We start from the raw sequence: 25,073 nt of genomic DNA on the forward strand, positions 1-25,073 counted from the left end.
AAAAAAAAAAAAAAAGTTAACAAAGAATCACAAGGCAGAAAAAAACATGCAGGTGTGGAAGTTTTGAAATAAACAGCACAGGATGGCAAAAGCATCGATTGATTAGTTTTATTTTATTTCAATTTAATTTTCTTCAAATAATTCATGATATTTTATCACATTAATTAAAAAAAAATAAGAAATTAAGAAATATATGTGAGGCCCTCGTGGATGTTGGTGCTTTAATGAAAAGACAGATTAGCTATACAAGACCTGGACAGGCTGCAGTGTACAAGTCATGGGGTGGTAGGCAGTGGGATGAGTGGGTTGGTAGGAAACCAGCTGCTCCAGCTCTAAAACCAGAACATGAGTCAGACTCTGTTGGGCTCCAACACTGAACTGAAGCTGCTGTCAGACTGAATTGGCAAAATTTGCTTGTGTGGTGTAGAAAAAAATCGGGGGGTGGGGGGGGTCAGGAAATAGCATGTTAAGGGCTTTACCCATATACTGTATAAAATAATGGACGTGCATTCTTTCTAATGGTTAGCAAGGGGCAACTTGAAAATGATCCTGCTTACCTGAGTCCCTCAGAAACAGTGTTCTAAGAACTACATCATTCCTAGATCTTGCAGGTGAACACAGTAAAAAAGGGGGGTTCTTAAAATTCTGGAAAAATTCCCATGGTCTGAAAACACCTATTATGTTTTTTTTTGTTTGTTTGTTTGTTTAATTATAGTCCCATTTAGAGTAGCCAACTTGTGATTTCCCTCTGGCTCTGGTCAGATCGACCCCTCACTCCTCAACAGCTCCACCCTCTCGTCCAAATATGGTCACTTCTGGCTCCAAAAAAATCAAGATGGTGATAGCCAAAATGCCTAATTCGAGTATGGATGTATAAAGAGAACTGGAGGCGGGATCCCGTTCATTCCTCTGAAAGTTGCTCAGTAGCGCATGGAGTCAAAAAAGTTCAACTGCCACATATAAAACTACCTGGACGATCAGCACTGCTTCCGCAGTACTTCCAGCTACTTCCAGTTTAGCCCTCTGGTAACTTGAATTGGGACAAAATGATTCAATTACGCAGCTCTTATCGACTTTCCAAATGTTGTCCGACCAAACGGATCAAATTCTGATAGTGAAACGAGTCATTTCAGGTTGTTTTTTTTTTAAGCTCAGTATTCACTGATTTACAGACTTCTCCTTTGCCATGTAAGTCTATGAGAAAACGTCTTTTTGGGCCCAACAGCATCACGTGACAAATGTACTTACATTGTTTGGCCACTATGGAAATTGGCTCACAGCCTGGTGCACTTCTGGGGGCCAAAACGGTAGCCTACAAACCAATGGGTGACGTCACCGTGGCTACGTCCACTTCTTTTATACAGTCTATGGTTTTATCACTTTGTTAGTGTCTTAGCACACACTAAAGTGTCCCCTCTTCTCTGCTGCAAGTATTTATTAATGGGAGACTACAAACAACCAATATTTTCTGTCAAATTGGCTTGGCATCAGAGAGCCGCAAGAGTTCAAATGTAAAAGTTCAGTCAGATTAAACCAAAAGAGGTCAATTTGCAACAAGCAGCAAACATGTCTCGCCACACAGAAAAGACTGGAAAATGATGTCCAGTCTGATAGCGCTTGGGTTTGGTCACTGACAGTATTAGGCAGGTGTTAACCTGCTTATCCAACGAAATCTCACGGTCGGTTTTCCACTAAACGCCTTACAAACTGGCACAGCGATGAAAGAGGGAAAGGTGTGGCAGTGGAAGCAATGGAGGATGTGACAGCTGGAGGATAGGATGAGGCAAAACAAGGTAAAAGAGGAGAAAAACTAAAGTGGGGAGGAGGTGACAGAAAGAAGCTGTTAAAATAAAACCAAAGGGAATGTATTGTGTGAGTCAGTGTTTCTCCCTCCGAAAGGCTAAGACTTGTGAGTGTGAGCACTTAATGATGTTATAATCAAATCAGTGTTTGACAGATCTGTTTTCAGTACGAGTGTTGTTGGATTTAATTGCATGGAGAAGCATGTGTTTTGTTTAGCAGTGTGGATCAAATCATGATTGTTATGTCTGTCTGTGTGTGTTTGCATGCGTGTTTGTCATGTTGCCAATGTGTGTGGAAGAGGGGTGCTCATGGCTGTTTCCTGTGGGAGAATGGCAGATCGGGGGTGAGAGGTCAGTGTCTCAGGGGGTCACAGTGGGGATGAGATGAGGTCAGATTCGGGGCAAATACTTCTCGATAAATTCCTTTACAGCTGCCATCTCCTGCAAGAGAACAAAGTAGATATTGATAAAGTTGACAAATGATTCTGTTGTCTCATCCCTACTGAAAAGTAAAATGTTATTGAGCTACTGACTGGAGGGCTGCACAGTTATGGGCAAAATGATAGTGATGATATTTCTGATCAGCATTGAGATCAGGATTATTTATCGCAATCATTCATTGATTCCGGACATTTACAGGTACAATGTGAAGGATTTAGGGGGATATATTGGCAGAAATGGAATTTAATATGATAAGTTTGTTTTCTTTAGTGTATGTTTTTGTTACCTTAGAATGAGCCGTTTATATCTACATAGGGGCGGGTCCATGAATAGGGATGGGTACCGCACCCCAGTATTGAACGAGCCCCAGGGCTACATTCTTCAAGACCGCAGTATTGATAAGCTCTGACCTTAACGGTTCTGCTATTGGTACTGGAGCAGTCACGTTTATTTATTTTTTTTACAAGATAAACGTTATCTTGCACATTTATCTCACCAACTCCGTCAATTATCCGTCATTGTATCATAATTTTTGCTATTCTACCTGAAGACGAGAGATCTGTCTCGCTCACCCTGGCTGCCTGCTGTGTGTGAGTGGAGAGCAGGGAGTCGGGGCTGTTGTTCCAGTGACACACACACACACACACACACACACACACACACACACACATACACACATTTGTTGCAAGTAAAAGAAATCATTCAGGAGCACGCTGTGCGAGTACAGATTTCAACCAGCAGCAGAATCCTGTCAGTTGTGGGTTGAACGACAGACACAGACAGGAATACGTATTCCTGTCAAATACGGCGGCCATAGTGCTCTGTGGCGCAAGATAATGGCTTACCGGCGACGGAGAAGCCGGGCTCGAGGTCCAATATCTTCCTCTTTGTTGGTGTCATGACTGTCCAGAAGTACCTGAACAGCCGAGCTGTGGCAGCACACAGGTATGTGATGTGTCAGAGGAGAAACGAGCCGTTCACATTTCTCTCTTTGTGGCAGGACAAACCTCACCGCACTTTAGGGACTGTTCTTTACTTATGGAGGGACTGTTCTTTACTTGTCAGGGGAGGAGGGTGGCTGGTTGATTTTTATTTTATTTATTTATTTTATTTTGATCCCCCCTATGTTAATCACTTATTGATGCTGTTTTTGAAGTATGAATAAGTCAATAAGTAATTTATTCCATTGAAATATCATTGATGTATTATAGAAAAGTGATTTATCTTTTTATAAATGACAAAAGGCACATCTGCCTAATTTTTGCTGTGGTATCGTGATACTACTCAGAACCGTGATACTTTCACTGGTATCGTACCGTGGGTCCCAATTTTGGTACCGTGACAACACTATTATTTTATGTATTTCACATTTCAAGTTGTAAAAAGTAAAATGTTTTGTTAAAAAAACTATTTTGTTGCATAATGAGAATTGAGAAAATAAAGCAATTTATGTTCTTAATTTGTTTTTTTCTTCCTCAAAAAGTATCGATAAGAGTACCGTTAATATATCAGATCAATAAGCAGTATCGATAAGAGTAGTAGTACCGTTAAAATCTTCACAATACCCAACCCTATCCATGAACCACCCTTAAAGTTACACACTGGACATTCAAATAATCAGAACAGTGCCTACACCCCCATGTTGTGCTACATTCCTACTAATGAACACATTTTTGCATCAAAACAAGACTGGTCCTTTCTCACAGTGCATCTCCTAGATGCAAAATATAAAGAAAACTGAACACAAAATACAGGCAAACTCAAATAAATATGCTATTACACCATGTAACCAATGAAAACTAGGGATGTTCCTAACCACAAATTACCGCTGTTAAGGATGTCTGAGTTGCTGCTGGACAAGAACGGGGATTCAGTGAGGTTATGTTATTATTCTTGGCCTTCATGCATTCACCTTTCTGCAGATTGTTGTGCTTTATCGGGTGGTTGAACAGGTCAGTTGTCTTGCTTTATCACGCACAGCACAGTCACAAGTCTAATGCACTATTTGCATATGATGTGTCTCTCCTACATTCGCAATACTTTCAAATAACAGGTGATAAAGTTGATTCTCGTTTTACCAGTTTGCAGTCGCAACATTCAGGAACGTTTTTCACAGGCTGCCGCTGCTGCAGGGTGCTTGCATAGCCTCATAACAGCTCTTGAAAAGTGCAGGCTGCTGTTAGTTTAGGAGGCAACTGGTTTGATATGCAGAGCAGTTTTCTATGAGCGCCTTTTAAATGTAAATATCACAGCCGATTGTGTTCATTTAATTGTGGGATGCCAACATTGTGATTATTATTTGACTAATTGTGCAGCCCTGAATGCTTGTCTCCAAAAGTATGGGGGTTAACTTTGTTTTGAGGACAGACTGTAGTAAGATAAGGGTTAGACAATCTAGAGTTAGAGAATATTTCAGGTTTCTGGAGATGAGAGTCCACTTTATTTTCTGTATGGAAATTGTTAGGTGACTGGCAGGTGGAGCACTATCAGGGAATATAGGGACATGAGTCTGTTCTGATTGAATAATCAGAAACTGATTTGAAAATATTGTTAGAAAATATCGGGTTCAAATGTATCCTGGTTCAAGCAGTACCTGAGGTTTACACTTTGTAGACACCTGATACAGCTTTGCCAACAGAAAGAAAAACCCTTAAATGTCAAAATGAACACACACACACACACACACACACACACACACACACACACACACACACACACACACACCCCATGGTGGTACAGTACCTGAGGACAGGAGCTGTGGTGGAGCCCTGGGAAGGTTTTGAAGGTGACCATCTGAGGGTCAACTATGGTTCTGAGTTTCTCTGCCGTCAGACAACCATATTGTATCGGGATCATGCCATCCACCTCACCGTGGCACTGCAGGATTGGGATGTACTTGTTGCCACTTGACGCCTGTGGGACAGATGCAACACAGACTTCAGACACAGACACATCAAATTGACATCAATGAACTAGCTGCAACGAAGGCCGACAGTTGCGTCACCTCACTTTCCTGTGTCTTGGCCACACAAATGCATTTGAACACACTGCAAAGACTACAGCCAAGCATAGCATGCAGCAAAGATCTGTGATCAGCATTTTTGCATGGGGCCAGGGTCAGGCCTGATATTTTGGATCTGATCAGAGCCCTATGGCCAACCAGCATGTAAGTTCTGCACCTGTGTGAGAGGAAATAACTATTGCCGACTATGGCCAATGCTGAGGGGCAGACCACAAAAATGAGAGCCACAGACGCTCACTGACAGCCTGACATTGACAGATGGCTGACTGTCCTCGGTGCGTTAGGGCCTTTGGAATTGAATGGAGGAAGCAGGAGAATCAGCAAACTTCACCCCAGTAAAACTGCGACTTACCGTTGGGAAACTCCTGTGAAGTGGTAGCCAGCAACTGAGGGCCATGACGCCAGCCAACTGGTGCTGGCAGGTCAAGGCGGTATACAAGGACAAGGCCCCACCCTGAGGAGGAATGGAGGAAGTAGACCAAGAGAGAGGTTTATTAAATGCATAAATTTACATTTCCTACACAGAGTTACAGATATTAAGACATTAGTCTTGTTGAATACAGTGAAAACCGCTTATACTGATCACACCTGTCGGGTCAAACTGGTTACTCTAAGTGGATGAATTTCTTTTGTTTTTCTTTATTTCTCATGCAGATTACCTTATCTTTGACATCTATATATTTATTACATGGATATAAAGGAATAAAACAGACAGCTTCATGACTGACTGAATTTTATGGGTTGTTTCAAAACACAGTACAGCTGTTTCTTTATGTGAGCATTACGAGACTGAGCATTATAAATCCACTTGATTAGGACGGCTTCAAACATAGGTACTCTCCCTGTGTGCACTTGTTTTCTGTTTCCATCACTCAAAGAGTAGACTCCGTTTTTATTGAGAGAAAATGATTCTTTCTCCTGTCATGAATTCAATATGCATGCAGCACCGACCTCAGGTAGCCAGCTGGAAACCAACGGTTGCCTGGGTCCAGACCTTGGAATTCGTCCACTCCACTCATTTGGAATTGACTGATTTGACTGGCATCATGACATGAAACAGTGGTTTCTTGGTTAAAATAAAAACTGACCAGTGAGTGCAGCAGGGGGACTTCAGTGGGACAAACAGCAATGTAAAGCTGTTGTCAAGCAGTGCTAGAACTAATGAGAGGTAGGAACGACAATGGCAAGTGCTACTGACAAGCTAAACGCTGGTATCCAGGCTGTTCTAAATCCACGTTTTCTGTATCTCCCAAAATTGTAGATTTTCTTATTACTTTGCCCCACTCCCCTCTTAAAACAATAGTGGAAAAAGTTTGCATAGGAAGCTTTTTGATCCATATAAATGACTGATCACTGTAACCGTGATCACTACAAGCAGTTTCCACTGTATAACAAAACACTAAGATATGAAGTCCGACCTGAGAGAAGCCACCGAGCATTATGCGATGTGGGGGGATCCCATTTTTGACCTCATGCTCGATTATGGCCTTGACTAAAGGAGAGCAAGGACAAACATTATGGTTATTGTATCAGAGAGAGAACATATTATGATAACATATAAGTGTAAACAAACCCTTCCCTGTCACTTTTAGCTTTTCTTTTGCTGGACAGCAGCATGCTAAGCCTCATAAACACAAAACTGTCCATGAGTGAGAGAGGGATGTTACACCATTGATTGGCGTGAGCGAAGACATAAGTGATGGAGTTTTCCCATCAGCCGTTGCTCTTTTAAAATGAATTGGCGTTGAAAGAGCCTTGGTCACTGACAGTCCCATATTACTGTATTCCTCATTTTCTGTAACCAGTGTAGCATTAAAGCAAAGTGGAATTAGCAAGCTAGCTAGCTAACTAGCCAGCTGCTACATGAGTAAAATGTAACAACTTAATGCTTCATCCATCACTTGTCACAGTGTAGGAAGCGTAATGCCATTATCGGATGAGTGACAACTTTGCTCAGCTCATTTTCTATAACCACTGTGATGTTAGCATAAAAGCACAGTGGAAAAAGCAAGCTATAACAGAAAGGCATTAAATTTATTCAAACTTTGTTGACCATTCTGTGTTACAATGTAAGCATTGCCACTGTTATGAGCAGAAAGTGAAAAAAAGACACCAGTTAAAATTAATATTATGTGTTAAAATGCCAAATGGATGCCACCACAATGAAAAAATTCTCCTTTTGATGATTGGCCAAGATAAGTTGTTTTACAAACTATCGTTATCAGTGGAATTTGGCCAGCTTTTACATGGGGACGTACATCAAGGACTGGAGCTGAAGAGGGGGGAGGGTTGTGTTAAATGATCAGTGGGTACAGCTCCAGAGAAAGCAGTGCCCCTCTTCTGTGTCCAAGTATACCATTCTTCATTTTAACATGTATTTACATTTATTTTTGGGCTGGATTGCAACAACAGGGCCAGCAATGTGACCACAGATATACATAGAGAACTGAATACAGTGTCGGAGGCAGGCCCCATCCATTCCTATGAGAAGTGCTCAGTAGCACATAAAGCCAGATTTCTGCTGTATGAAATTACTCAAAAACTTTTACATTGTGGGACCCACAGAGCAAGTGCTCTTCAGTCTTTAGCTGGCTAAACGGCTTCCTTCTGTTTTAGCCCTCCGCTAACTTGAATGGCAGTAAAAGTGATTTTTATGTGCAGCTCTCCTAGACTTTTGAAATGTTATTGGACCAAATTCTAGTACTGAAACGAGTAATTTTGCAGGGGTTTTAATGCTCCAAAAAGTTATCCACTAATTTACAGATGTCTTTTTCATAGAGTAGGTATATGGAGAAAAAAAAAGTCTTTTTGGGCCCATTGACATCTCATGACGGACCTGAAAGTTGTAATTTCAAGGTTTCCACAATGTCAAATTGGCTTCAAAGTCCAGTGCTGTTCCTGGGAGCTTGGCTGTTACACTGAAAGTCTTACTTACTTTTAAAATTAATAGTCCTCATTTCAAAATATAAGTCCTACAGCATTTCAGACATGGTCCAGGTTTGATCTAGTCTTGTTTTACTCTGTACTTTAAAGAGTTGTTGTGCTCTCTGACCACTGGGAGGAGCCTCAGGCCTTCAACACATTTCTGGCTGTTAGGAGGTCAATCTTGAAAACTAGACGCCTGCCTGAAACAGTCTCAAAGCAAAAATGTTTATAGGTATTCTGAAAGGTAATGATGGGATGAAAAGCTGTGCATCATAGAGAGGTAACAATCATGTAAATATCACATTTCACACTTTCAGGTCAACTCACTGTTTTCTGCTGCCTTCTTGATTCCACATTCATCCTCCTGGCAGTCGGGGCTGAGACCCATGAGGTCAAACCTGAGTACATGTGGAGGCGAGCATTTAGGGAAATCAATAAATACAACTGCAGTATTGTCAATACCAGTATGGGAGCCTATTGTGATTGCCAGGGAAACAATAGCAGCCAGTGTTGAGTCTGTTTTCATCACACCAACTCACCACGCGGGCATCATCGCCTTCATGTTGAGAGTGACGGGGATCGGGGGTCTGCAGGGAGGACAAAGAGGGGGAGGCAAATGAAAACATGACAAGCAGTGTAGGAGATCACCAGCAGATAAATGTTGGTGTATTAATTTATTTTGATTATAGATAAATCATTGATTTGAAGCTGCTTTTACATTCTGATGTGCAAATTGGCTGTAAAAAAAGAGCCAAAACCTGTTTATTTGTTCTCAGATTAGAAACTGCTCATTATTTGAGAGGGGAGCGGGATGTGCAAAATGGGTGAGGCAGGTCACATTTTTTTACACACTGGGAGGGACTTATGTTTTTTTTTATTTTGGCTTAAGGAAAAAACATACAACTTTGAATTGTTGTATTTTGTATTTATTTTTAACATTCTTTGAACTCCAAAACTTGCCGATGAGTGTCAAAGGCATATTTATTTAAACTTATCACAGCCAGTAGCTGTAAAAACTGAAATTATGGTCAGATGATCAAAATTCTGACGGTCCTTGAACACATCATGCTTCTATCAAGACACATAACCAAATCTAAGCTTAAAGGAACAGTGTGGAGGATTTAAGAGGATTTAGTGACACCTAGGTGAGGCTTGCAAATTGCAACCAGCTGAAACTTCTCCAGGTCAGGATTCCTCCAGTGTTCACTCATCAGGAGGTTTTTACCATGAGCCAAATTATCTGCAGAGGTCTTTTTCTCTCCAAAACAAACAGACCAGGTGAATAAAACTGGCAAAAAACACGGAATAAAGCAGTTTACATTACAAATCAGTGTTTCTCCAACCTGGTTCAGCACGTTGCAGATGCCAAGCTTGAGCGGTGTCTGGCACCTGCAAATGTGTGCTCACCTTATTTCTGATCCAGACATTCACGAAGAATTCTACCAAGAGAAATAATAAAGAAACCGAGCCACACCACAGCCACCCCCCCCTCTCTGATAAATAAAGAGCAGCCTCTTCCTTCACACCCCGTAACCACACAAAAAAGGGAAAGATGTTACTTTTCCTCCCTGCCGACAAGTGACAGTCTTGGAGGAATAAAATATGACAGAAGGAATCAGAGAAGAAAAAATGACTTACGCGTGGGGGCAGATGAACTTGACGTGAGGCAGCTGGATCCCTGTCAAAGACTCTGCCCACCCATGCCTGACAGAAAACACAAAGAAAGAAACTCTTGGTTTCTCAACCAGCTTAAGCAAAATGACAAATATGCAGTACATCAAATCCCAAATGTATTACAACTTAGCACAACGTACAATACAGAGAGTGACACCACATGTGGCCTATAAATAAAAAACACTTTACATGCACTTGAGGTACAATCAGGCACTTAAGAGAAAAACACCCACCAAAGGGAATATTTATAATCTCCACTGACACAATTTAACATCTGACTGAAGGCATCATCTGACATGAAGTGCTGATTCAAGGGCTTTCTAAATTAGTCATTCACAATGTTATGAGTGGTGTATTTATGAAATTAAACTACATGAATGAGGGCATCAATTAACCTCATTTACGCTTAGCACCACTTCATGTATCTCTGGCAGTTCGAACGGCAATCTGATACTAAAAAAGAGACACAGCCAAATGTAAATCTTACAGGACTGTAGTCAGGATCTCAGAAACACTGAGGTCTTAAGTCTCAATGCACAAACTTACACATCTAAGAAGATTCTGACTAGACACAAAAAACAATACTGCGTAAGATGTATTAAAATAAGTATTCAGGAATAACAAAACTACACACATTCTGTTTTACGTTTCAAGTCATACTCCACTCAAAAAAGAAGTTTGCTTATTGTCCCTCCACTGTGATGTTTGTGCTTCACTGTGCAGAGTGATTTTATGTGCAGACTTTGGTGTTTAAAGGCTGTTTTCACATTGATCTGCTGACAGAGAAAAGTTTCCCTGTGCTCAAGTTAACAAAAAATGCCTGAAATTGTTTTTTCAATCCCTTACTTTGAGAAATAAAAATCAATTTCATATAACTTTTTTTTATTTGGTGAAAAAAGACAAACACTTTCAAATATTAAAATGCTGCTATCTCTCTTACAATTTATTTTCTATATACTGTAGAGTCTGTTGAGGTGGGATTTTTCTGTTTTGTATTTTTGTTGTTGTTGTTTTTGATGTAAAAGAGTGTGTATATGTTTGTTACATTTTAAAAAAATGCATTGAGATGTTGTCTAAACACATGCACAAGAACTTTGCCTGAATAAAGAGAATATAAGTCTCAAATTGGCCATTTTTATTATTTAAATACAAAACAAAATAAGCAACATTTCAGTCTCTAGTGTATAATAATATTGGTAATGTTGCATTATCTGAAGCAGAAAACTAATTTACAATGAAGACACCCAAATTATGTAGAAAGTACAGGTTTACCTATTCTCTGATATTACTCACATATACGTTAAATCATGACAAATAATTAATACACAAACAGAAAGACAAGCCCATTAAATCGTTCACTCGATGCTGCACTACAGACATTTAAAGGGCGGATCCATTATTATCATCATGATCATTTTCACTATTATTTTCAGGGTTTTTTTTATATCATTTGGTAGCTTTCCAGTAGTGTTCCTGATGTCTTAAAATCAGAATATTAAAATTTTGGTCTAAGTATTTGTATTTTACCACATATATTGCACATCTGTCCATCCTGGAAGAGGTGCACCTCCTCAGTTGCTCTTCCTGAGGTTTCTACCATTTTTTTCTCCATTAAAGGGTTTTTTGGGGAGTTTTTGAGGGTCCAAGGACGGAGGGGTGTCTGGTTCTCCACACTGGGACCATGCTGACAGCATCTACTGCAGATAATACACTGACTATGCATCTATATATGTGTTTACACAGTACAAATGCAGCATTATATTGAATCTCTATGTATCTTCGCCTGATTAAATAAAGGTTCAGTTGCACCATTTTCCACCTCCAAGCTCAACTCTTCCAAGCTGATACTTTTCTCATTCTCCATTCTTACACTGTTCATGAGCAGTGTGTGTAGGGAGTGAGGGACGGGTGGGGTGATAGGGTCAATGCTGTTAGCTGCATCACTGTTTTTTGATAACAGCTGACTGTGAGTTTCCATTTGAAAAACATGGAGAAGAACACAGATGGACACGCTCTTTAAGATTTAAACATCACTCACCCTGAGTCCCCCAGCCCATGAAGGAAGATAACCTGCAGCACAGATAAAAAGAACAGCAGTTAGGACTCTCTCTTCAGATCAGAATTTATGAATATACACACACTATACTGCAAATGCAGATAAAAAGACATTTAGAAGTTCCTGATAGGGATTGATCACATTGGACACATTATCTGCTGGAGGGAGAAACCAACAATAAACCTGCTTTGACCTTGGAGAGAATTTATCACATTACATCCATCTTGTACTCCATGTACGACAGCTAAGTGTGCACACTTGTTCCAAAACAGGGAATATAACAGGTGCCAATCTTCAATTCTTGCCAAGATAAGCTCTAACTGCCAGTTTCCACACACGCTGCTCCCCGCAGAGAAACCATGAAAGGGAATAACAACAATTTAGAAAGCTGGCAATTCTCTGCTCGTTGGCTGGAAATCAGACACTCAGCTGTCTTCACAGCAAAGCCCTTTCCTTCCATGTAGGGTTTGCTAGGAGCTGGGTTCAGTGACAGTCAGCTTTGATCCTGGTGTTTCACAAATCCCTGTACTGTACCTGACAACAGCTTTTTAATTTTTACACTCAGATCCAGCTGAGCATCTACACAATGTGTCAGCTTACTGCACTGTACCTGTAACACGTCCTGCTACAGGTGCAGCTACAGGAGGGCTCCTGATCACAAAGAAATAGTGTTTAGTAGGACTCTTTATTAGGATTTCTTCTATGCTGAACAAGACTGTGTATTACTGCAAGTTTTGGCAAAGGATGAACTTGGTGTTGATGGCTTTTAAAGGCACATTATGTCATTCTTTGACCAAGTAATTCAGGGTTTTATCTGAAAGTATGATTCAGGAGTTTGACTTTGTAATGAAATGTAAGCTTTTTGTTTGTTAACTGGTGGTAATTAAAGTAAACTATGCTTTTCTGCAGTAAACAACCTTTCTTACCCATGAAAATTTATCAAAAACTTAAGTCCCTTAAAGTCCCTTAAATGTTTTAATACTTAAAGTACTAGTATTTTGTTAAACATGGTTTTCTCACATAACACTTAAAATAACCCTGACAAGGGACTGGAAACAGATCTACTCTTGCTCCCTCATTTAGAAATTTGCTTGCAGTAAGTTTCGTTTTTACTTTCCACTTCCTCTAGCGCTGGCACAAGCTACTAGCGCTTGGTTGACCGATGAACATGCAGCGCGCATCAGAGAGATTCAGCCATACATGTTTAAGCCTCAGTCAGATCCAGATTCAGATAAGGAGTCTGTTGTGCACCAAAATTGGCCTTGGAATGAGTGTAGTTAGTAGTTATGTATGTTGTTTGTTAGCTTGTTACTGGCAGTGGCTGACACATGCATTGGTGGTCATGAAACATACGATAGTATCTGCTACGATGTTGTTGTTGTTTTGGTAGATAGTGGAAGGAAGCTCCAGTTTCTGGTTTACAGCCAAATAATGGCACACTTTATCATATTTACTTTCAAAACTTTCACTACTCTCTGTACCAAAGAGTCCGCTCTGCACTGAAGGTTTCAGGTTTCTTTGCCATTGTTGTGTCTAAGTCTGCCCATCCATCAATATGTTTTCCCGATTAAAAAAGAGATTGGCTTTCTTATTTCTGATGTGCCCAATCTAGCTAGTCCAGCATATGTTTGAATCTCAGATTTATAAGAAGTGTACTGACATCACCCCCTTCAATAGAGGAATGTGAAAGACCTCTCTAGTGACAAACTTTGCATGGATACAAGTCAATATAATGAAGTCTTTTTTTCTCTCTCTCTTTTTTTTAAAAAAAGATATTTTTTGGGCATTTTAGCCTTTAATTGATAGGACAGCTTAAGCGTGAAGGGGGCTGGAGTTGAACCTGGGCCGCTGCAGCAACGGCACTGTACATGGGGCACCTGCTCCACCACTAAGCCACCGACACCCCCAATATAATCAAGTTGATTCATTTTAGGGGACATAAACAGAAGAAAAACACATTTTTGAGTTGGGGGGTACTTTAAAAATGTAGCTGTATTTTAGCTAGTAACTAGGCATTCAGGTGAGATGATCCAAAACAACCCAGAGAGCCCAGATTGATTAACAGATCCATGAGCTCCCCCACAGGCCCGGAAAACTTCTATTGTATTGAATGGATATGCAGCATTTCTCTGCGTTTGCTTTCGGGGTTTGTTTATTTTTGACTCTGAATCACATAGCACCTTTTTTCATTTGCGGCATGTTTCCGTTGTTGTATTTGATTTCATATGCGTTATTAAATTGATATCATATATGAAGTTACAGCATGTTTCTTGATGGAAATATTTTGGATCACTGAAGCTCATTTGTCCCACAGACTGTATTGTCACCCATTGGTTTGTGGATCCCATTGTGAAGCTTCAAATTTGGCATTTTGGCCATTGTCATCTTGATCTTTTAGAGCCAGAAGTGACCATATTTGAGTGAGAGGGTGGAGCTGACTGAGAAGCTGAGGACACTAACAGCAGTCACTCAGAGCTGCCACAACCTTTAATATGCTTGACTTTAAGCCTTGATAAAATGTAAAGAGGTAAGTTACATAACTGGCTTCTGAAGTTTAAGCCTGTTTAAGGAACTGCAGTTTTTGGCACTTCAATGCTGGCTTCATTTTCAGCCTCAGGAGTTGCTGCTTGGTTTGCCCTTGTCTGCCACCATACCTTTAATATCAAGCACTACAGAGCAGTGACGGTCTGATATAGTTTAAATGGAGCAAGAGGTCTGGAGAGGAAGTCAAACTCCCTGTTACCATATGAAACATCAGCATCTTCCAACACTACAGATTATGTGGTTTCCACTCACCGCCGCGGTCTCCCTCTCCTTCCCGGACACCGTCACAGCCTCGGCGAGCAGCGGCACAGACATGTTGTTGCCACACATACACTGTAAGAGGTGCTGGAATCAGAAGAGATGACAGATAAACCAGCTGAGTGCAGAACACACAGTGTGGAAATACAAGTATGCTGTCTTGTGCATTTAGACCAAACAAAGAGCTTTATTTAACGTATACATTTTGAGCAAACTGCCAAATTTCCACATGATTTTAAGTTTCCAGTGCCTTCACAATAAACACTATTAAACAGTAAGGACTATTTACATGACAGACAACAAATATTTAAAAATCTACTCAAAGGTCAAACTTGACATCTTTTATTCCTGTTGTTGTAAAGAGATTAGTCAAGACTCTTATCTAATGCAGCATCTTATGGATGATAGATGTTTTTAATAATGGATACACAAATAATCTGCCAGTCAGCTCCGATTTTAATGAATCAGCCCTGGGCTCTAGAATCATTTGATTACATTGTATTGAGAATCAGACTTAATCTGGTTCATAGATCTACAGGACAAGTGAACTCTGCACAAGCTCAGTAAAGCAGACAAGAAGATAATGTCCAACTTTTTAAAATTAAAATTCCTTCTTTTACAGTTTCGGTTTGATTTTCTCACTAAATGTTTTCTGACAGCAAAAATGCAGACATAAAATAGAAATATTTCTTTATAAGTTCATATTGTTCAATAATCATAGTCTCCAATTATCACCCCTCAAGTACATACAGGCTGCCCACTGATTGTAAGAAACTGTTGTTAGTATTTAGAGCTAAAAAGAAAAAAACTGTTTCCACTTCCTGTGCATGTGTTTATTAAATCAAAAATAAGTAAGTCTATATTTTGGTTTACAGTAAATAAATATTCTCCTGAAGTGGTACAAGAACTTAACATTAATAAAAAATAAGGCAGTAAAGAGAGGCACTTGTTTCAGGAAACATTATTCATCAATTATACTGAATCTGATTTAACGTAAGGTCAGTGAATTAATACGACAGCTGTTTAGGAATAATATAAATTATTTTTGTTGGAATACCATTAAGGTCACAACAATTATTTTCATTACTGAATAATATGCAGATTATTTTCTTAATTAATCCTTTAGTCGGAGTTTATAAGTGGAGAAAATAGTGCCATTTACAATCTCTCCAAGCCCACAGTGAGGTCTTCAATAAGCGTGTTTTGTCTGACCCTTACCTTAACCTCAATTATAATAATTCAATTAGAGCTAATCCGCAACAGTGTATGTCGGCAGCAAAGAAACCACAGTACAGAAATTATGCCAAATTAGGTTTAATATAATTTAGAAACAGTGTCACCATTAGACAGTATATCCACCAGAGAGCCTTAACAAATTTAAGTTAAGTTTATAACTTTGGTCACAAGTTTTTAAAAAACAAATCTGAGTGATCTGTATCAAGATTACTGTTTATCTTAAAACATTTTATTATCATTATTAGATTTTTAAACTCACAAATATCCATATCAGTACAATAATCAGACTGTTGATCAACTAATCAATTAATCACTAATCATTGCAGCTGTAAATACCATTATCATGGAATGCATGAACACCAATTTTAATCATAAAAAGGCTATTATTTGCTAAATTTTAATAAATTATGGATACATGATTTTTGCCCATATCCAATATTTTTCAACTTACATGTGCACACATTTCTTTTCACCTAATTGCAAGTCTCTCTTGTAGTGGAATTAACATATTATCACACCTACTCTTATTGTGATGGCCCACTGGCACATGCAGACATAAAATACAATGGTTTTCAAAATGCACATGCTGAGCATGGAAAAATAAGAAAACTGCTTCAGTTTAGGTTACGTGTAAAACATGCCATATTTATTTCAAGTCACATTTTCAAACAAAACTATTCAACTCATCTGACTTTAAAACACTTTGGTGATACTCTCCCCGAGACATCCTGATAATAGCCACAACCTGGGAAAATGTGACCTATTTCAACTAATTAAAGTTGCATAATTAAAGCATCATCTCATCAGCCTGTCACATCAGCAGAAATGTTCATTTCTGGCCAGTGCCAATATTTTCATTTTACGGCATTTGATGGGCAGCCCTGATAAAAATGTATACACATGCATGAAAAGTAGGATTCCTTTGAAAGCACAATAACTAAATGTGTTAAATTCTCTTTTCCAGGTGCTGACTGTCACGGTGGATTTGCTAACAATGTGAAAAAGCAAATGACCCTATTAGAGCCAGTGTCTGGTTTGTCTGTTCTGGGCTACTGTAGAAACATGGATGTGCAACATGGTGGACTCCATAGATGAGGACCCGCTCCGTATGTAAATATAAACGGCTCATATCAAGGTGAAGAAAACACAATGATTCTTATTTTCACGTGATTATAAACTAAACATGCTTATATTATATTCCGTAGCTGCCAAAACATCTCCCTAAATCCTACACAGTGGATGTTTAAGTAAAAAAATGCTTATAACAATTCTTTTCCTCCAAAAGTTCAAATCACCAGGATTTATTCAAACTCAGAAAAAAGTGGAGCCTACTTAAAATAGGTTACAGACACAGGTAATGGGGAGCGTCATGTACATTTGTATCTGTCATGTAGTTTAGGGGGACTAAACCTTTTTTAAACATAAGCACTGACAATGAACAGTTCACTGTGACAGCTACATCTCCAGCCATTTAGCCTACAGACAGGACCAACAATGCAGAACATACCACTTATACACACACACACATGAATAAAGACGCTGCTGCTGCTGAACCTGAAACAGCGGTCATGAGGTATGCGTGTTTGTGTATGTCAGCAACTGACGAGATTCATTAACTAAATGTAACGCACCCCCTCCCCTCTACTGTACTCTGTAAATCGGCTGCAGACGCCCGTCTCTCTGCACAGTGAGTCAGATGTCAATAACAAGCATGAGATCAGGTGGTTGCTTTACAGTAAAGTCAGGCAGCAAAAGCTCCTTAATGCCCTCTAACTTTTATGTTGATGTGGGAAAGAATGAGGCAAGACGGGATGGGCGGGTCAGATGGCGTGCTGCCTGATTGGTAAATAGACAATGAGGAGATGAACAGGGAAAAGACTCAACCTCAAAGGTTAATGTGTAAACCTTGAGCTGGATTATACTCCACGGGTGTTGAAATTCCTCAGCTTCCCTGGATACTGACCCTTGATAAATGAGTGATAGTTTAATAAAAACCGGGCAGGGTTAAGCACCAGGAAATAGTCTCTTTCAGTGCTGTACAGATTTCTAGTATCAATCTTCACACACCAAGAAGTCAAATTTCCACATGTGTAATGTTACAGTTACTCCAGTGCAAGTTTAGGTTCTTCTATTTTACTTGAGGATTTCCATTTTATGCTATTTCATGTTTCATCTCAGGGGGAATGTTGTATTTATTACTCTACGACATTTATCAAACAGCTACAAATCCTATCAACTTTTTAGATTCAAATTTCAAAATTTAAAGACATACTGGCTTGTAAATAAAAGGTATTGTTAAAGATTAAACTAATTATTCTCAACCTTTTTTACTTGTGTCTTTTTTGGGCCTCTTGCCACATTTCTTTTCTCTGATTTGTCAGGAGTTTCACCAAAGAGTGATTTCACCTTTGAACTTCTCCGATCGTTACATTTTAAGGGGCTTGATGTGAAGCTGACTGCACACAGTTCTCAACATGGAGGTTGGTGAGCTGGCAACTAGCAGCTAAAGGCGCTAACTCCAGAAGCAGCACTAAAAACAGCAACTGTGCTGAGAGAGTGAATGCTGTTAAGCAGGGGAAAACCAGAGGGTGGGCGCTACACTTCTGCGCCCCTGCCATTACGATATCAGTGTTAACCACCACATGAGCACAGCGCAAAGAGGCGGTGATGAGCTAGCCTTTGGGATAAAACCATGCACGATCATACATACATGGCTGGACTGGCTTACCACAACAAACCGCACAGAAGAAGACAACAGCAGATGAAGTGCTCATGTGGGTTGCAGTATCATGGTATCCAGGAAGGTGCTCTCTGGTCAGGAAGTGTAGTACATCTTGAAAAAAACAAAATCCAAGGCAACTCTGGCTGTTACAGATGTGGCCATTGTCCTCATTGTAATAATATTGTTAAATCTAAAACCTTTGAAGTTAGAAATAAAACATATTGTATTCATCATTTCATCAACTGTAAAACTACCTTTGTGATTTACAAACTTGAATGTCAGGTATGCCGAATCTTTTACATTGGCCGTACTAAACACAGGTTACAAGATAGACTTGCAGAACATAAGTATGCGATCAGGATAGGTAACCTGGACTACCTTATGGCTAAACATTTCAAAGAACATCATGGCAATGACCCCTCCTCTGTGTTGGCGATGGGCATTGACCATATCTCTGAGGCAGACAGAAGAGGGGACAGACAGAAACGTCTCAATCAAAAAGAGGCGGAATGGATTTTCAAACTGAAAGCTACTGTACATCCAGAAATTAATGAGGACCTTGACCTTACTCCATTTTTGTAAATTAATACTTCCTATGCAAAGGTTCCCTGCTTCGTTTATCTGTTTGCATATATTTAGTGTATTTTTTTCTTATTTTGGTTGTCTCTTTTTTGTGTTTTATGTATATATTCTATTAATTTTCATATGTTACTTCTGCTTCTGAATGCAGTCTACGTATATATATTTTTTTGTTCTCCTTATAGAATTTGACCCAGTTGATGGTTTATTGTGATTTTTTCTATTATATCTGTTATAAATTCTCATTGTTTGCCTACTTGCCCTATAATGCAGGTTTCTAGTTATGAGTGCATTGTGTAAAGGGAGTTTTGCTGATATGCCTGCAGTCTGGCAAATGGAGTGCTGATTGGCTCCACCCATGTCTGAGTAGGGCCTAATTTAGGCCACCTGTAAACCCTGCAGCTTTATGCCCTGATGAAGGCCAGTGAGCATGGCCGAAACATGTTGGTGATGTTAATGTTCATCATGAACTAGCCATTTAATAAAGGCCTTTTAACTTTTGCACCAGAGAAGAGTTGCCTTGGATTTTGTTTTGTTTTTTTCAAGATAAACCGCAGAGAAGCTTGGATTGCAACAAAGGCACAAGCCTCTTTCACATGATATTGGAATGGGGCTACAGAGTTGTTTCAGCCCTGTAGCATCCTCTGTGTAAAAATGGCTACAGAGGTAGTGTGACTTCATTTACTGCTCATGACACCATCACAGCAAGTAGTTGCTCTGAGTGATGCATATAAAATAACTGAGGATAAAAAGATAAAATAATCCAAGTTTTCTCAAAAAAGAACACGTTTGAGAAAAAAAATCTACAGATCTGCAAATCTGTGTAATGCTGGATACACACTACACGATATCAGTCCAATTATAGCTCGACAGTGTCGTACGGTGTCAGCTGGGATTCTGAACGACAATGAGTGTGTCTTACGCGATTATCCATCATTTCATCTTATGTAGTGCGTCATAGTAGATGACAGCCAACGGCAAGTCTGGGACGCCTCCGACGTTCCAACAGAAAGTCTAGCATGTTTGATTTTCTTTTTGTGGTTCACGACTGCTCCCATCACAGCTGTCACTTTGACCAATACGAACACAGTGCGATCTGCTGCAGTAGACAACTGTACGACAACAACACCCCAGCCTTTTTGATATTTCCTTAGGGGCGTTACCACACAGAGTAAAAGAGAAAAAATGATGGTGTGAAACAGCAGAGGCACTTTAGCAATCCAGCAAGTACCACCATTAGCATCAAGCAAGCAAACAATATCACTTCTTCATAAAGGAGGATATAAAGTAATAAAATTAAAAAGTAGTGGCAGGATTTTTGCTCACCACAACTGCCAAGGCTACCAGCTTCATTTGAAACAGACTGGTGGCACTTTTTACATTATTACAACAATATTTCGGCTGGCACGTGAACAGACACAATGACTGAAATAATAGTACTATAAAAATAGGACAAAAATAACCCGATGACATCACACATGTCATAAAAGACGACCGGGGATGATTGGTGTGGACCATCCTGTAGTCTGTCATGTCTGATGGCCAAGTCACAGCACGATTTTATGATTCCACAATCGCCTAACATGACATGGTGACTGTTGGAACAGACAAAAATGTTGTGTAGTCTGAAACAAGCAACATATACCAGTAATAGGGCTGCAACAATTGATCAGTTGTCGACTATTAAAATTAATCGCCAACTAATTTGATTAACAATTCATCAGTTTTCATCAAACTTTTTTACAGGAAAAAAAGTCTCTGATTCCAGCTCTTTAAATGTGAATAGTTTCTGGTTTCTTTACTCCTCTGTGACAATAAATATAATATTACATTAGACATTTGAAGACAACATCCTGAGCTTTGGGAAACACTCATTGACGTTTTTTTTAATTTGACCCTTTTCTGACATTTATAGACCAAACAACTCACTGATTAATCAAGGAAATATCGACGAATTAATCGATAATGACAGTAATCTTTAGTTAGTCCTAATCAATAACTGTTGATAACAGCTGTTTTTCTGCAGAACCAGTACTTCTAATACTTTAAATAGATATTGCTAATGATACAAGCATATTGAAACTGCGGTATTGCTATTTTAGCATTCAGTACAAGATGTGATTACTTCCTCCACCAGTGAATGCTTTGACAGGGACAATGTGTAATGTGGTTGCGATGTGCATCACAAGATGTGTATTCACTGTCACCAAATTCTAACTCTGGCAAAAACTCATTACTTTCAATAAATGTAATTTATCTGCACTCTGGCCCCGAGTGGGAGCAGACAGAGCCACATTGATAATATGACTAAAAGCAAACTGGAAAGGAAGAGGAATCAAAGAAAAGGAGATCATAAGAAAGATAAGGAGTGAGAGATGGAGGAGTGTAGGAACACTGGACAATCTGTTCGAATAAGCTCTCTAAACATGGTGGCACATGCAAAGAGGAGATTAATCACACCTTTTTTTCTCTCCACCTTTTATTGTTCAGTAGATTCAAACTGACCCATAACCCGGAGTACCAGCATAAAACAACCATGTGGGTTTTCAATGCTCTAAGAAACAATGGCTCACTCTTTATGCCTCTGAAGGAGGCTGGTGGATAAAAATAGTGTCACGATGTGCACACGCATCTTGTCCAATTCAGTTTGGGTCTAAAAAAACAACAACTGAAAACAGGACTTGTTCCACAAATTCAATGTAATCCACAACATGGAGTGTCTGGTCGTGCACTCCTTAAACAACTGAATGGATGCAGCAACAATCTCATTATTAATGTTTCTGTGATTTTCAACGGCCCTCTGCCAGTAAGCCATGGATGGAAATGCACCAACTATACATTCACTGCCAGAGAAGCCTTCAAAAGGTATTGGTAGAAATGATGCACTTTGTTGACTGGATTTTTGAGATATCGCCAGTCTTCTCTGGATGTCAGTGGCTGTGATTTGGACTGTGACAGTTTTTTTCATTATCTGTTAAATTATGCTTGCAATTAATCAATTGGTCTGAAAAATGCCAGAAATAATGGGCATGAAAAGTGGCAATCAAAAGTTCTTAGAGCCAATGGGGAGCTATTAAAAATGTTTATTTTGTCAGACAATCAGTCTAAAATTAATAAAGACTGAATATAAATGTATTATATAATAGAGAAAGCGGGAAACCTTCACATAAGCTAAACTGGAAGCAGAGAATGGTCGATTTTTACTTGACAAATGGATCAAATAATCAATTTATTATCAAAATGTTTGGCAATTAATTCACTGTTGACTGACTAATCATTTGAGCTCTGAATTGGTTATTCATTTAGGTCATTTATCAAACAAACAAACAACATAAACCCTAAACATTTGCTAGTTACAGCTGCTAAAATGTGAGAATATGCTACTTGTGTTGTTGTATTATACTGTACTGTATATTGTATGATTCTAGTTTGAACAGTTGATCTGACACAATAAGCAAACTTAAGACTCACCATTAGCTCTGGGGACTCATTTTACTATTCTCTTTACATTTACTGCATAAAATGATTAAGCAATGAATGAAAACATTGGTTGAGGTTCCAAGCTTGTCACTGGTTTGTCCAATCTGGAGTTGTTGCATGCCAGTGGCGGCGGTGTAACATAATTAGGTAATAATATTTTGTTTGTTTGATTTCCAGTCAGGCCCAGGCTGCATGTCAGATTAGATTCTACATGCTAGTGACTACTTTCTTTAAGTTATGAAGATGTTTTTCTTCCAAGTGTAATACACTCCATTTTTACATGTTAAGAATAAATAAATGTCACAATTCTCAGAATTCTGACCGCTAACTTTTTTTATTACCAGCATTTACTTGTAATTTTACTTTCAATTTTTAATTACATTTACTATGATAAATTACTTTTGATACTTAAGTAAAGTAAATATTACTCAAGTAATATTCTAATAGGTGACTCTAACTTCTTCCTATGTAATTTTCTAGCAAGATATCTGTAATTTTACTCAATATGGTTTCAGGTACTTCATCCACCACTGACCCCCCCCCCCCCCCCTTTTGTTGTCTGCTACAGGCAAGAATAATTTTAGACCTTGACAGTTTGGTTTAGGAGATATAGTCAATTTATATAAGTATGGATACTGTCAAATGATGGCGGATAGCATCTTACATTTTGATCATGAGGATATGTTAATTTAGAGTAAATGTTTTCCTGATATTCAAGACTGTGTTGTAGTTAACTGACACTTATTTCACTTTAACAGAACACCAAATATTGTCCCATGAATGAGTAAAAAAAAAAAAAAATTAACACCAAATGCTGCTGGTTTTACTTTTCTGCAACACAAATCACGAGTCACCATCCTGCGTGACTCCAATTACACACAAGTCAAACACACACACAACAAAAAAACAGTCATACTGCAGTTCATGTGTGTGTGTGGACGTCAAACGGCTGAACACACACACCAGGGGTCACTGACCAAATACATAAATCTCTGAGTAGACTCACGACCTAAACTGAGGGCACGCACAAAAGCAAATGTTCTTTTTTGTCATATTCATAAAGCCACACGTGCGCCAGATTCTGTTTCACGTATCTCAATCATAGTGGAAACGGGCGCACGTGCACGAGCCTCATTTCTCCTCCCATGGATAGCCATACATGGATGTAGAAACGTGGATGTACACTGATCATTACCAGGGAGATGATGACTCAAATATGAATAAAAAGAACTGTGAAATTAAATCACTCATAAGTTTACAAATGTGCCTGTGGCTGACATTTAACAATATGATGTGCAGCTCGCAAGTATACACAATCAGTGAAATTATTAATAACCTAAAAACAATGTTACCCATCTCTTATCTTATATTCAATCTCGCCCTTATCATATCACCCGCAGTTATATCAGCAGCGTGCGTCTGGTGTAAACTATGCGTAATGTGCGCACATTCTCACCGCAGTTTGTGCGTACGGATCGCCTATACATCTGGCCCCTGGCTGCTGCATACAGACAGTTACGGATGGCTGGCAAACAACGGGATAATATGCGGCACTGAGTGACAGGCATCCCCCTTCCTCCTCCTCTTCCTCCTCCCATACACCATCCACCAGCAGCCGCTAGCCCTACTCTCCGCCTGCTGCTGATGGAGGTTAATAGCTCAGCTGCTAGCTAGCTGGTGTAGAAACACACCGCAGTGAAGGGAGCGAATGGAAAACAGTCAAATGTTACATAAATATAGAAAGTGTCGGTGGCTGAAGAAGAGGAAGCGTGTGGTGGGGGTGTCGAAGAGGAAGGAGACAATGAATGGTTGAAGCTTAGCTATGTTATTCGACCCATCATCCTCAGCAGTGATGGCATTCAGCGATGTAAAGCCTCTGCTGCCCCAAAAAGACTCAATAACTACGGCTTTAATCTCTCTCTCTCTCTCACTCTCTCGCTCTCTCTCACACTCACACACACACACACACAATAACCGGGGCTAGTGGTAGTAGAGCTGCTAGCTAACGTCGCGCACACACACACACACACACACACACACACACACACACACACACACACACACACACACACACACACTGATTGTATTGTCCCTGCCGGTGTCTCTCTTCGTGCCCCTCACGCGACCGTTGGGATTCACACTCAGACCCCTAACACGAGCAGTTTGTCAGAAGACACCTTAAGCAACAAAAGACTCCACTCACAATCGGTTTGGACTGGGATAACGTGGTTAAAATTTAAACCCGCGGCCCACTAGCTAATACAAATGCATGCACTTACCGCTTGCTGTCCCAGTTCACGACGGGAACGGAACTTCCGGTACTGGCAGCACACA

At 39.6% G+C, this 25,073-nt stretch overlaps 1 protein-coding gene across 2 annotated transcripts; it reads right to left on the reverse strand.

Moving 5' to 3' along the window:
- Positions 1-25,073, reverse strand: lypla2 (lysophospholipase 2). 2 transcript variants are annotated; one of them, XM_049603001.1, is made up of 10 exons: positions 25,019-25,073; positions 14,717-14,809; positions 11,903-11,934; positions 9,829-9,894; positions 8,730-8,777; positions 8,518-8,588; positions 6,684-6,757; positions 5,618-5,719; positions 4,986-5,156; positions 1-2,243 (listed from the first exon to the last, which is right to left on the reverse strand). In XM_049603001.1, the coding sequence occupies exons 2-10, from the start codon at positions 14,792-14,794 to the stop codon at positions 2,193-2,195; spliced, it is 693 nt and encodes a 230-aa protein (XP_049458958.1). In that variant the 5' UTR covers positions 14,795-14,809; positions 25,019-25,073; the 3' UTR covers positions 1-2,192. The 2 variants fall into 2 exon arrangements, with proteins under 2 accessions (XP_049458958.1, XP_049458961.1); XM_049603004.1 differs by lacking the exon at positions 25,019-25,073 and adding an exon at positions 18,687-18,791.

This window comes from Epinephelus fuscoguttatus, linkage group LG17, assembly GCF_011397635.1.
Source record: "Epinephelus fuscoguttatus linkage group LG17, E.fuscoguttatus.final_Chr_v1".
In the NCBI taxonomy this organism is placed as follows: domain Eukaryota; kingdom Metazoa; phylum Chordata; class Actinopteri; order Perciformes; family Serranidae; genus Epinephelus; species Epinephelus fuscoguttatus.

Bases quoted from the DNA above. Each gene is read 5' to 3' on its own strand.
- lypla2 (XM_049603001.1), bottom strand. From the start codon at position 14,794: ATGTGTGGCAACAACATGTCTGTGCCGCTGCTCGCCGAGGCTGTGACG. The intron at 11,935-14,716 runs GTGAGTGGAAAC...TCTGTGCTGCAG, and splicing joins AGGAGAGGGAGACCGCGGCG to GTTATCTTCCTTCATGGGCT. The intron at 5,157-5,617 runs GTAAGTCGCAGT...TCTGTCCCACAG, and splicing joins TTCACAGGAGTTTCCCAACG to GCGTCAAGTGGCAACAAGTA.